We start from the raw sequence: 14,165 nt of genomic DNA on the forward strand, positions 1-14,165 counted from the left end.
GTGAAACAGTGTTTAAAATAAGAGTTGTTCCTACTCTTGTCTTGAGAAACAGCTTAATAACACATAAAACACACACTTTCCTTCATTCATACCACTGTCTATGATGTGCTTTGTTATTCATTAGCTCAGTGGGACAAAAACAAGCTTAATGGGCATTTGTTGAACAGGTTTTTTCAGTGTTGGCAGACAGGACCATTCTATAGAGAGATTATTAGCTATATCAACAACTAGCATCTTTGTTCTGCTTGTATTGCAAGACTCTGGCATGGAGGTAGAGTTTGACTAATAGAGTTTTAATACAGGTTCACAACAGAGGGAGGGTTTCTTTGATCTACAAGAGAGATCAACCACTTGATCTGACTTGGTCACCATTTGACAAAGTAATTACATTTATCCATAAATCCCCAATCTTTCCTGGTTCAGGCCCTTGCCTACCTGGTTGTATGTGCATTAGGGTTGCCGTGGTGATGTGGACTAATAGACTCATGACAACAAATACTCAGTGGAGCCAGAACCCAGAGCAGCACCTGCACCACTGACTACTGCAGCAAGCCTAACGCACAGACTAAGATACATCATTGTATCATTGTTACAAAACCGAAAAATGGTCATTAGCACTGGATGCCTTTTGAATCAAAAGAAGAAATCCTTGCAAGCCAATACGTCATTGGATAGATTTAGGTGTTGGTGTAAGATTCCGTTGCAGCAGAAGTGCTTGTGTTGGGGGCTCCGGCCACGTTGTAGACATCTGAGGAACAAAGGACACACTGTTGGTCAAACATCCCTGGGGGTCTTCGGGTCAAATTAACCCATTTAAAAATGTCAACATCAATGAAAAGTATTTAAAAAATAAACTTTTATCTATGAAACTTCTTCTGCTTGTCTTATTTACTGTACTAATATGAGGATATAATGGTAAATGTCATGCATTTGCCACCCCCCCCCCCCCTCCATCAACATATAACACCCAGGGTCTTTGGGTCAGAAATTAAATTTAGCCCATTTCTTTCTTTGAAAATGTTAGACATATTGGTATTTTCTAGTAAACATTGCATTTACAAACCCACCCACACGGAGCATGGACCTGCCTGTCTCTGCATCCCACAGGCTCTGTGTGGACCCATCCTCTGACCTATAGACGCCAGGCAGTATGAGAAGCCCAAAATATGCCTCTAAGTCTGTCTCATCCTCCTTCTTCCAGTTCTCCCCAGAGACTAGCCTCTCTTCTAGATTAGTCATTTCTAAATGTATAGCAGGCAGCAACACAGACTGCTGCTAGCTCACAGCTCTTTATAGCAGCCAGCAACATAGACTGCTGCTAGCTCACAGCTCTTTATAGCAGGCAGCAACACAGACTGCTGCTAGCTCACAGCTCTTTATAGCAGGCAGCAACATAGACTGCTGCTAGCTCACAGCTCTTTATAGCAGGCAGCAACATAGACTGCTGCTAGCTCACAGCTCTTTATAGCAGGCAGCAACATAGACTGCTGCTAGCTCACAGCTCTTTATAGCAGGCAGCAACATAGACCGCTGCTAGCTCACAGCTCTTTATAGCAACATAGACTGCTGCTAGCTCAGAGCTCTTTATAGCAACATAGACTGCTGCTAGCTCACAGCTCTTTATAGCAGGCAGCAACATAGACTGCTGCTAGCTCACATCTCTTTATAGCAGGCAGCAACATAGACTGCTGCTAGCTCACAGCTCTTTATAGCAACATAGACTGCTGCTAGCTCACAGCTCTTTATAGCAGGCAGCGACACAGACTGCTGCTAGCTCACAGCTCTTTATAGCAGGCAGCAACATAGACTGCTGCTAGCTCACAGCTCTTTATAGCAGGCAGCGACACAGACTGCTGCTAGCTCACAGCTCTTTATAGCAGGCAGCAACACAGACTGCTGCTAGCTCACAGCTCTTTATAGCAGGCAGCAACATAGACTGCTGCTAGCTCACAGTTCTTTATAGCAGGCAGCAACACAGACTGCTGCTAGCTCACAGCTCTTTATAGCAGGCAGCAACATAGACTGCTGCTAGCTCACAGCTCTTTATAGCAGGCAGCAACACAGACTGCTGCTAGCTCACAGCTCTTTATAGCAGGCAGCGACACAGACTGCTGCTAGCTCACAGCTCTTTATAGCAGGCAGCGACACAGACTGCTGCTAGCTCACAGCTCTTTATAGCAGGCAGCAACACAGACTGCTGCTAGCTCACAGCTCTTTATAGCAGGCAGCGACACAGACTGCTGCTAGCTCACAGCTCTTTATAGCAGGCAGCGACACAGACTGCTGCTAGCTCACAGCTCTTTATAGCAACACAGACTGCTGCTAGCTCACAGCTCTTTATAGCAACACAGACTGCTGCTAGCTCACAGCTCTTTATAGCAGCCAGCAACACAGACTGCTGCTAGCTCACAGCTCTTTATAGCAGCCAGCAACACAGACTGCTGCTAGCTCACAGCTCTTTATAGCAAGCTCACAGCTCTTTATATTTGAAAATCTGGTATGTCATAAATGTATAGATGTAGCAGTACTGGCTATCTGTATGTCATCGTGTCATATGATGAATTGAAAATGGGGGACCCTGATGGAAACAAGACGAAAGTCTTTCTCAGGTCTGCATCCTCTTAACAATTGTATGTATTGAGCTGTACTGTACTGTACCCATTCTGCAATCTGTTAATAAACTTTTCAATCAATCAATCAAAAACAGACTGCTGCTAGCTCACAGCTCTTTATAGCAGCCAGCGACACAGACTGCTGCTAGCTCACAGCTCTTTATAGCAGCCAGCAACACAGACTGCTGCTAGCTCACAGCTCTTTATAGCAGGCAGCGACACAGACTGCTGCTAGCTCACAGCTCTTTATAGCAACACAGACTGCTGCTAGCTCACAGCTCTTTATAGCAGCCAGCAACACAGACTGCTGCTAGCTCACAGCTCTTTATAGCAACACAGACTGCTGCTAGCTCACAGCTCTTTATAGCAGCCAGCAACACAGACTGCTGCTAGCTCACAGCTCTTTATAGCAGCCAGCAACACAGACTGCTGCTAGCTCACAGCTCTTTATAGCAACACAGACTGCTGCTAGCTCACAGCTCTTTATAGCAGGCAGCGACACAGACTGCTGCTAGCTCACAGCTCTTTATAGCAGGCAGCGACACAGACTGCTGCTAGCTCACAGCTCTTTATAGCAGGTAGCAACCAGTGCATGTGAGCAGATCGGAGCGTGAGCGGCGCGGGGAGCGGAGCGGGCGGTTTTGACGTGAGCGAGGAGTGGGTTTTAAAATGTGTCTGCGCGACGTCCGGAGCGAGAGTTCTCCTCCGCTCCAATCCACTCCAGGCCGCTCACAGTGGTTTAACACTGATGTTAATATACATGTAGTACAATGCCAAAGCAACAGATGGCGATGTACAAACATGAAGGCAATTTTCAACCAATGAGAAGGGTGAACCTGTGATATCCTGTTCAGGCTTTGTCACTCACTCCTGTTAGAAAAAGTATCGACGCCATTGTTGTTGTCATTAGCTTACATGCTAACGTTAATGGCAGCGACCATAGCATTGTGGCTCGGCTAGCTATCATTGCTTAATAGAGCTAGTGAATGGATAAACAACGTTATTAAACATTGCAGAATTGGTACAATTACAATTCGGCTCAATACAAACAATTGTTAAGGGGCCCAGGGGGTGTAGACTGTTGTAGTTTGAGCTAATTTACACCATGCTCCAAAAAAAATAAAAAATCTGCCGAGCGATCTGGTGCGGGGAGCGCTCGATTCAAGGTGAGTGGTGAGCGAGCGGAGAGCGACTTGGGGGCGGGGTCAACATGAGCGATTAGCGGAGCGGACCAAGCTTTAAAGAGCGAAGAGCGGATTTCTCGGCCGTGCCGATCCGCTCACGTGGCCTGGTAGCAACACAGACTGCTGCTAGCTCACATCTCTTTATAGCAACACAGACTGCTGCTAGCTCACAGCTCTTTATAGCAACACAGACTGCTGCTAGCTCACATCTCTTTATAGCAACACAGACTGCTGCTAGCTCACAGCTCTTTATAGCAACACAGACTGCTGCTAGCTCACAGCTCTTTGTAGCAACATAGACTGCTGCTAGCTCACAGCTCTTTATAGCAACATAGACTGCTGCAACCTCACAGTACTGTTAGTAATGTAGTTAGTAATGAAGGAAAAAGTATGATTAGTAGGAGTTTTTGGGTTTATAACTAGTACTTTAGAATGGTTGAACATGAGCCGGGTCAAATGGACCCGAAGACCTTTGGTGTGACTAAAAGATGAAGACCCTACGAGTGGGTTAAATGTGGGACAAGAAGTCCTCTAGAAAAGAGATCAATAACTTACTTCTTCTTCCTCGTAGTCTCCTGAAGAAGTTTAACCCACTGGAAGATGAAACTCCAGCACTTGTACTCTATAGTGACGAGAGGAAATGGCACATCAATACAAGATATACAACATACTGACCACAAGCTAGAACTGCAGTAAAGTATTATAAAATGATATCCAAAAATGTATTTTCTATTAATTAATCATGAACAGAGCAAATACTGACCACAGGCTCTTCAACGCAGCACTCGCCTTCGCCACTATGGCCTCAGAGGGTTAACTCTGCTGAGTGTTGAGCCTCACCAGAGCCTCTGAGGGCAGAGCAGCCACGGTGAGTGTTGAGCCTCACCAGAGCCTCTGAGGGCAGAGCAGCCACGGTGAGTGTTGAGCCTCACCAGAGCCTCTGAGGGCAGAGCAGCCACGGTGAGTGTTGAGCCTCACCAGAGCCTCTGAGGGCAGAGCAGCCACGGTGAGTGTTGAGCCTCACCAGAGCCTCTGAGGGCAGAGCAGCCACGGTGAGTGTTGAGCCTCACCAGAGCCTCTGAGGGCAGAGCAGCCACGGTGAGTGTTGAGCCTCACCAGAGCCTCTGAGGGCAGAGCAGCCACGGTGAGTGTTGAGCCTCACCAGAGCCTCTGAGGGCAGAGCAGCCATGGTGAGTGTTGAGCCTCACCAGAGCCTCTGAGGGCAGAGCAGCCACGGTGAGTGTTGAGCCTCACCAGAGCCTCTGAGGGCAGAGCAGCCACGGTGAGTGTTGAGCCTCACCAGAGCCTCTGAGGGCAGAGCAGCCACGGTGAGTGTTGAGCCTCACCAGAGCCTCTGAGGGCAGAGCAGCCACGGTGAGTGTTGAGCCTCACCAGAGCCTCTGAGGGCAGAGCAGCCACGGTGAGTGTTGAGCCTCACCAGAGCCTCTGAGGGCAGAGCAGCCACGGTGAGTGCCATCTTGTAGTGCCGGTGGTCTCAATTTGCTCTGTTCACGCTCCACATTTTTTTCTTTTTAAAGACTAATTGTTGCTTTAAATATAATCATCGTAGCAGTATTTTATATATTATTATATGTTTAGAATTGTGTAGATTACCCAATGATGTATGAACTTGTAAATAAAACGTGTAAATAATGGTGATAGTGTGGTGATGAAAGCGGTGCTTACTCTTGTTGGACGAGAGGCGGCGCTTAGACTGCGGAATCTATCTCCCACGGTTTCAATGATCTAGAAGCACAATATAATTAATTTATGATAAGTAATAATATAATTGATCAACACTTGTACAAGTAAGAGAAATAGCAGCAATGTTACATCTTAAACTTCACATACCTTAGTATCCAGGAGTGTCCCAAACACCAATATGAAAAAGCCCTATGGAAGATATCAAAAGTACAATATTTAAGACCATAGGTATCAAGAAAAACACTACACACTAAAGATAAAGAATTAAATGAAATAAAAATAAAGAATAGAAAACACTTTTGCCATATCACATTATAATTTGCACGGGAAAACCAAACACTGCCACGCTGCCAAAAACACAGAACAAGAATAACATTTTAACACTGCAATTAACATTCAAAGCTTCCCTTCTTGTGATAAAATATATATGCGTTTGCCATATTCTGAAAAGGTCCTGACTCTTGTTATAATACATTTTGTCTAATGGAATGTAGCTGTCTTTTCTTTCTTCTATTCTTTATTTTTATTTAATTTACTTATTTATCTTTATATCCTTGTGTCCTGGTTCACAGTTAAAGTATTAAGTTGTTGAAGATGTTCAGTATCTAATGTATTTAAGGGAATTGGCATAACGACTAAATTGGGATGGGAGAAAAATACGTAAAAAAGGGGGAGAAAAAGTAGATAAAAAAATAAATCAAAACAACAAAAAATGCTTTGGGCTAATTTATATTTAGTCATTAAGTCTTTTATCCAAAGCGACTTACAAGTTGTGTACAACAAGTCAGCACGAAAGATAAAACTCAAACAGTGTCAAATTTGAGTGCTACAGTCTTGAGCAGGGACGTGCACAGGACTTTAGAGGGGCAGGTGCTGAAAGGCTGAAAAGGGCACCTTACCAGTGTGTGAGCGCGTGCAGCACGCAAGCCCAATTTTTGGGGCCCCCTTTTTATGCTTTTTGGGGGGTTTTGGTGATCAAATATAGAATATTGAACTATAATACTCAGTGCAGGAGCTCACTTATCCTTGAAAGACACTTTTATCACTGACTTAAAAGGCCCATACATCTCTATGTTCAGGGGGAGAGAATAAGTGCTTACCCTACAGACCCCAAGAAGTGCTGTATTCTGTATTGTTTAATATAAATGCATTTTTTATTCCAATCCCGATTTGTATTTGAGATTCCCAAATCCCATCGGACTTGACTTCTTCGTGTCCATCAGTGAGTGTAATACCAGCATTCAACTGTATGCGCCACACAGATGTTGGAAGCCGGTATTGCACTGGAAAGTGATGAGTGCTTCAGATCGTTTTGACTTCATGAGTTGACTGTATTGTTCATTATTGGTTATTACAGGGCTCGAAATTTACATTTTTACTTGGTAGCACTGGTGCTCCCAACTTCCAACCGTGTTATTTATGAATGTGTGAAGACTGTCTGTATTACACACAGAGGGAACTGTCTGACCACTTTAAAACTAAGTACAGAATATAAAATACTTCCAAATAAACTTTCATGATTATGAATATGTAGGCTACATGTCAAAAGGGCATTTTGCTAATGTAATCTACTTGCAAAGATGTGTTATATAGCCTAGTACTATTCTTACTGGATTAAACTTTGGATTCATCTTTTGTGGTGGCTCAACATTATTCACACACGGAAAGATGTGTTGGTGATAAGGGTTCCGCACGGACCATATTGTTTGTTACATCGCTGTCGGCAAACTAGCTCAGAGTGTCAACAGAGTGTTGACGTTGAGTTGATGTTAGCTGCTAGCTGGCTACCCAAATCCACAACAGCCAGGCAGCCAACCCGTACAAAATACAGTCTCAGCCAATCACATCGATTTGTACAGTTAGTTAGCTCCACTCCATTGCGAATTAAAAGGTAGCCAGCCAGCTAGCTAGCTACAGTTGCTAGGTAGCTAATGTTAGCAACAGAACAGCAACAGCTGCAAAAACGAACACCAATGATGTTATGAGCTATCAGTAGCTAGCCAGCTAGATAACGTTAGACAACGCCTTGTGTATTAAACTAAAGTGAATAGTTTACTGGGCCATTGTTTAATGCTTCAGTGATGTTAAAAGAGGAGCTGCACGCTTGCTATCTTCGGTGCGAATGAGACTGGTCTGTGTCTGTGAGGGGGAGGGGCAATGAGGGCACTGCGAGCAGCGTGTGTGTGTGTTAAAGGTAAGAACGTCAAGCTCACGTTTGATTGGTTAGAATGGTCACTGTTAACTCACAAGGCACATACTGAGTGACATGGACAGAAAAAGGGACGTTTCGGGAGGGGGGGGGGGGGGGGGGGGAGAAGGTTGCACCAGAACAATAATTTGCACTCGCACGAATGCTCCCAATTATATTTTGAGGTCGCACAGATACAATTTCAGTCGCATATGCGACCAATTCGGTCGCAAATTCGAGCCCTGTTATTAGCATAATTGTAAAGAGAAATACTTTCGTCTTGTTTACATCAGGGTCCCCCATTTTCAATTCATAATGAATTGTAAGTAAGGGTGCAATTAGCACCGTGCAATCCATTCTTTGTGGATCCCGCCACTGGACTCGATGAGGAGAATGACGTAACAGATTCGGTATAAAAGGACAAACAGAATTATCAGAGCGAAGGTGTGGTAAATTGACTAAATGAAACATGATATTTTCCCTAATTCTGCATTCTACTGGACGATTCTGCTGTAAGTGTCAACAGGAAGGCCCTTGGTCTGTATTTTCACACCTCCCCAAACATAGGTTTAAATAGTACAAAAGGCCAAATCATGCTGATATTCAATAGATTTCTCTTAGAAAATAAGTAATTACTCATTACAATTGATAACGCTAAATGACAACAACTAAAAGTAATATTGATTAGATTATGCACTGAAAATAGTCATTTGGTCTGGGCAAACTGGATCTATAGTGGAAGTCTCCCTGATTAGAATGGGTCACACAGGCTAGAGCAGACCCCGGGAGACCACACTGTATTTAAATACGACAGGATGCTGGTCACTTTGGCCGGCCAGATTTAACATTAGAACAGATGGCTGTGTTGACCAAAGCAAAACGCTGAATAGGGCTGTCAACAGACGCCCGTTTATTATGATTGACAAGCCAACAGTTTCTATAGAAGTGCTGAGAGCAGCCCCAGAGTCTGGGGGATGTAAAGATAAGCACCGTTTGGTACAGAACTTCAAAGAAGGTGTGGTATATTTTGAACATAGATCATCATAACGGGAGTTCAAATCAAACTAATGTGTAATAGTCTTATAGAAACAGTCAAAGTGGAACAATTGGCAATCAAATATAGTTCATAGAGTGTGTGTGTTGACAGAGACCTTGTGCTCACAACCAAAGGTGAATTTGCATACAAAGTGTTGGCAACAGCTGCCGTAGACAGGTTTCCTTCAAGACAATAGAGAGGTTGTTAAACGGGTTCGGTGGCTAATCAGGAAGGTAACCTACTTCCCCTTAGGGGGTTGTAAGAACAAAGGACAGGAAGCCCTAGTTAAACACATGTGTCTCCTAGTAGGAGACACATATGTGGCCACCTGGTTTGCTAAATACTAAGTATAACTGCAAATGGCTGATAACACACTTAGATTAGTTTGATATAAAGTATAATTAGGCCTGTTTACATTGTGGTAATAATTTTGAAGTCATACTAAAACTGTATAAAATATTGATGTAAGCTAAAAAAGAATGATTAGACTTGGTAGCAATTTATTGAAAGTCAGCAGACTTTGTGGTAAAGAAGATTAGTTTCACTTAAGGTGAAACTAGTCTTAAAAATAACAGAATGTGTACAAGTAATGTGTTTAAGTATGATATATCTGTGTTTATGTAATCAATATATCTTGAGGTTCATCAATCAAAGTATTAAAAATACAGGGAAACTATTCTCTGGGCTTAAACAAAGTATGGGGGTTGGCCTATTAAGCCAAACCCCTATTTTCAAATTCAAGCTTAGCTGGCCTGGCATTGGAGGAAAGAATTTGATGATGTCATTCTGATGACATCACGAGAGACTGCAGGCCTTGGCTATAAGATCTGGGTGTGGTGACGAGAGGAGAACTCTGAACCCAACTGACCAGGAGGAACCACACCCACCTTCACACAGAGGAGCGGCAGCAGGACAACGAACAAAGGAAAATAACTTTTGGAGGGAAAAACAGAACTGCTTTGTTCATTCAGCCAGAGAACAAAGCTCATCAACAATTATCATTCTTTAATCTACTTGCTTAGTCTAATATTGAGGGCAAGCGGCATAGTGCTTTCGGTACCTCAATATTATAGCATTCTTTACTTTTAATTGAAACAGATAATTTTTTGTATAACTTTGTGGATTTAATAAACCACTCCGTTTGAAATAACCCTCTTCTCCTCCTGATTTCTCCTGCCTGCACCGCCGAGCGTCATAAGTATATCCCAGGGCTGTAAAGTTTTGAATCACAACGCAGAGTAGATCAGCGCCGGGTTTAGCTTGGGAATATACTTCAAAGGTTTCATGTGACTCTTGCAGGCACAGAATGCCTACAGGAAGCCCCTCCTGTCTTCCAAGGAGAGAGGAAAAGTGGATTTGGATTAAACGTTGTTTTAATATAATCAAACATTAATAATTATACAGGAAAACAACATCATTGTTAAGACAATAACATTCCAGTTAATTTACAACTAAAATGTAAGGTTATTACCGAAAGAGAACCAAGTTAAACAAAATAGTATGTTTATAACCTAAGATAGAATACAAAAATATGTTTAAACTACACCTAGAGACATAACTAATAACTTAAGATTTAAATTGGAATAATTAAATACTCTGGTATTAATTAAAGAACCCACATTTGGATAATTCATGTATAAAACTTAATAGGAAAATTCTGTAAAGACTGAAACGGTATATTTAGATAAACTAGAAAGGATTTTCTAGGTTTTAAGTTACCACAATACAGACAACGTATATTTGAAGCATAATGAAGTAAACTTCTATTTTTACATCTCCAACTAACAAACCCCTCCCTTGGAAATTCGAATCAGTCCCTAATTTGGAATTGTCTCAGAAAACTGAAGACCCAAAATGGCGGCAGGCCTTGCTCAAAATGGCCGTCGTCTAGAACAGCCAATTGGGAAGAAGGTGACGCCTCCCAGCGATCGTCATCTGACGAAGCGCTCGGAGGCAGGACCTAGAGTTCTTAACAGGAAACCCGCCCCGGAGACCAGACACACAGCGAGACACAGAAACGAGAACGGACGAAGAAGACGGTCACCACGGCAACCCAGATACATTCAGCAGAGCTTCCTGGTTCCAGCAGAAAAAGATATTTTAGAAATAATTCGACGGCTTGTTGATGCTTTTGACTTTTTATATGGAATTCCAGGTCGTATCTTGTTATAGTGAACGACTCTGGAACCAAACCTTAGCCTAGGGTGTAAATAAAACACCCCTGGGGTCTTAAAACGAGCGCTCCTTTGTCAGCTTCAAGCATTCTTTCAACCGGCCGCCGTCTCTTCTCTTTTTACCGGGTGACTTAGTCAGTAGCAGACATATAGAACAACGGCAGAGTAATACCACTAGAAATATAGAATACGTCACGGACAGCTGTATCTTGTTACGATAAAGGATTTCTGGATTCTGTGTTTTTTGCACTCGTCTGCATCTACGAGAAATAGAATCCCTCCAGCGGGTTATAATTGATCCTAGTTTTCTGAGTGATTTTTATTAATTTTTAAATCTTTTTGAAACACCAAATCATACAACACACCAAGCACAGTATTTATTACCTGTAGTGAATTGAAGAATGCGAAGGCGATATGGATTCCGATATTTTCTGGCGCGGTCATGGTCCCCACTCCTAGACCCCAGGTAATTCCAAAGCAAGGGGTCAAAATGGCCAGGCACCTGGCGATGACCATGAGAGCGTGCTTTTCATCGGGATTAGTCGCGTCTCCCGCCCCTCTCCGCAGCATTTTGAACAAGACCACAATCAGGATCAAAAAGTTGATAGAAACGATGGTCAAGGCGGGAATCACAAAGGCCAGAATGGCCATGGTCTTGTCCCAGTTCAGCCAGCACGCCAGGTCCTTCCTGATGTACCCATCGCCCGGCGCAGTGGCTGCGATGGTAACGACTGCGATGACAAGAGGTCCTCCGTAGCCCAAACAGAAACCAATGGCCAGCATGGCTGCCTTGGACATGTGGGAGAAAACCATGACTGTCCGGTAGAAAAGGAGAAGGCCAAACACAAGCATCCAGAAGAACAGGGCCATGTAGAAGAAGTGGATGAAAAACGTTGCCGCGGTGCACCCGCCTATCGGGACCATGTAGTCGCCTCGGTCTTCCAGTGGATTCTTGGCGATGCCGATGCCGACGAGGAACCAGATGTCCGCGATCAGCAGAGACACGGCGATGTTCACGATGGAAACGTGCCGCATGTAGGCCGTGCTGTTCCTGGTCAAGGGTTTCCAAATGATTGTTTCGATGATGAGGCAAAGGATCAAACTTAGGATTGATATGGCTACTCCGATATAAGTGATCATATCCAATAACAGTGAATCAAAAGGAATGGTTGACATAAGTATGGAGAAGGAGGTGAGGTGGTTGCAGTTGCAGGTGACTATGTTATCTATATCAGACACAAACGTGCACCCCTCATCATCCCATCCACCCAGATTATCAAAAAGACTAAAGTTCCAGAAGACACACTGTGGGCTCTCTGTCAGTGAACTGTTCAACTTGTCAAACTTCAAGGTTACATTGTTAATCGTTGCGTTGACCTTGATCAGCACGACAAAGGCATTGATAACGTTATCATAGACAGTTTCGTTGCTGGTGAAGCTGCTGTCATTGAAGCTGCTGTCATTGAAGCTGCTGTCATTGAAGCTGCTGTTCCTGGCTGGAAGAACATGCTTGAGGTCAAATCTGATGATAGTGATTTGGAGGTCAGTGATGTTGGTGTCTGGAATGTCAATGCTGATGCTGGAGTTAAGGTCTGCCTTGAATGAATTATTAAATGTGGCTCGGTTTAGCACGATGCGCTCGGTTGCTATGTCAATATATTCCCCATCCAGCACACCTGAAATGGTCTCCAGGGAATCCAGTAAGCGGCTGCTTGTGCTGCTGTTTTTATTTGCATTCAAAAATGTCCAGGAGTCTGCTGCTTCAGGAGAGATCAGGACATTAACCGTTCCCAGGACATTCTGTGGATCACAAAGAGATATGTCAGGGTACATCTTTGCATCTCAGTGGAGGTTTCTCTATGACAACACGTGAAACACAAATTCACTCATAATTCATAATTATTATTAATTTACATATATATATATTTTTTTAATTATTATTAAAAAACATTTTTATTAGAAATGTTTTCCTCCAGTGAATTTTTTTTTCTTCAAAAATGGCCAAAATTGACAGCTCTGAGCAGGCCTGTACTGCAGTAATGACTGCAGTATATTCGTGCAGATGTTTGCACAGGTTGACCCAGGATTAAATAAATAATAAATAATAGCCAATCAAAATAGGCTATTAACGTCATCTAAGCACGGTCTGTGCAGTTAAACTCTTGCCATTGAATGGGGGATTGAATGATTGACAGCCCTTGACATTCAATACACAGAGGTTGAATATGATTGGCAGCCTTGAAAATCCAATCAGAGGTTGCTGCATTGCACAGTCAAAACGGGTCCAGCTGCAGGTCCATAGGTTAGGTTTAGCTGGGGCCAATCTCAAGTTTCTCAAGTTTCTTTATTAGTTGTCATACAGAAGTACAGAATATTTTATACAAAATGTAACAGAAAGAAGCATTTTGTATAAAAGTATTCTGTACTTCTGTATGACAACTAATAAAGAAACTTGAGAAACTTGAGATTGGCCCGAGCTAAACCTAACCTACGGACCTGCAGCTGGACTGGTTTCACTGTGTGAAAGAGCAAGCTAGTAGTTTAGTAAGCTGTACAGCTATAACAACACAGTAGGCAAAATTAAACGTTGCGCCAACATTAGGACCGAAGTATAAACCAGCAACTGAGCAACATGAAGAAGTGGATTTATGCATCTGGATCAGAAAAAAAGTTGTGGATGAAAAAGTAAGTAGGCTACAGTGTTTGTAAAAGCTTGTATGCTAACAGTAGCTAGCCAGCTTAGCCTACATCACAATGATGATCACCAAGCTAACTTACTGTACACACTCTAGGGCTGGGCAATTAATCTAAACAGAATCGCGATATCGATTCATAGACCTATGCAATCTCATTTCTCTCCCATTACAGAAGCCGAGACCCTGACACTGGTAACGTCGAACCGTCCGACTACATGCGAGCTGGACCGGCTACCCTCCCCACTCCTCCAGACCATAGCACCGGACATCCTCCCATTCCTAACTGCAACTATCAACTCCTCACTCAACTCGGGGGTGGTCCCCACCTCCCTAAAACAAGCCAGAGTCACGCCCCTCATAAAAAAACCAACCCTGAACCCCACCGTCATAGCCAACTATCGTCCTGTCTCTCTTCTCTCCTTTCTTTCTAAAACACTTGAACGTGCTGTATCCAACCAACTTACTGCTTATCTCTTACAGAATGACTTCCTAGACCCCAATCAGTCTGGCTTCCGGACTGGCCACTCCACAGAAACGGCCCTCATTGCGGTCACAGAGGCACTTCACTTAG

General features: G+C 43.4%; 1 protein-coding gene across 1 annotated transcript in view; it reads right to left on the minus strand.

Moving 5' to 3' along the window:
• Positions 1-272: 272 nt before the first annotated feature.
• LOC311229130 (uncharacterized protein) overlaps positions 273-14,165 on the minus strand; it is a 121,654-nt gene continuing 107,761 nt past the window's right edge. The window contains exons 26-30 of the mRNA XM_084315153.1: positions 11,283-12,698; positions 5,648-5,689; positions 5,483-5,542; positions 4,352-4,418; positions 273-748 (exon numbers count right to left, since the gene is read on the minus strand). Of these exons, the coding sequence (XP_084171279.1) occupies positions 678-748; positions 4,352-4,418; positions 5,483-5,542; positions 5,648-5,689; positions 11,283-12,698 (1,656 nt within the window). The 3' untranslated portion in view covers positions 273-677. The remainder of the gene's footprint in view (positions 749-4,351; positions 4,419-5,482; positions 5,543-5,647; positions 5,690-11,282; positions 12,699-14,165) is intronic.

The sequence above is a fragment of the Notolepis coatsorum genome, assembly GCF_963971535.1.
Source record: "Notolepis coatsorum genome assembly, chromosome: 5".
Classification (NCBI taxonomy): domain Eukaryota; kingdom Metazoa; phylum Chordata; class Actinopteri; order Aulopiformes; family Paralepididae; genus Notolepis; species Notolepis coatsorum.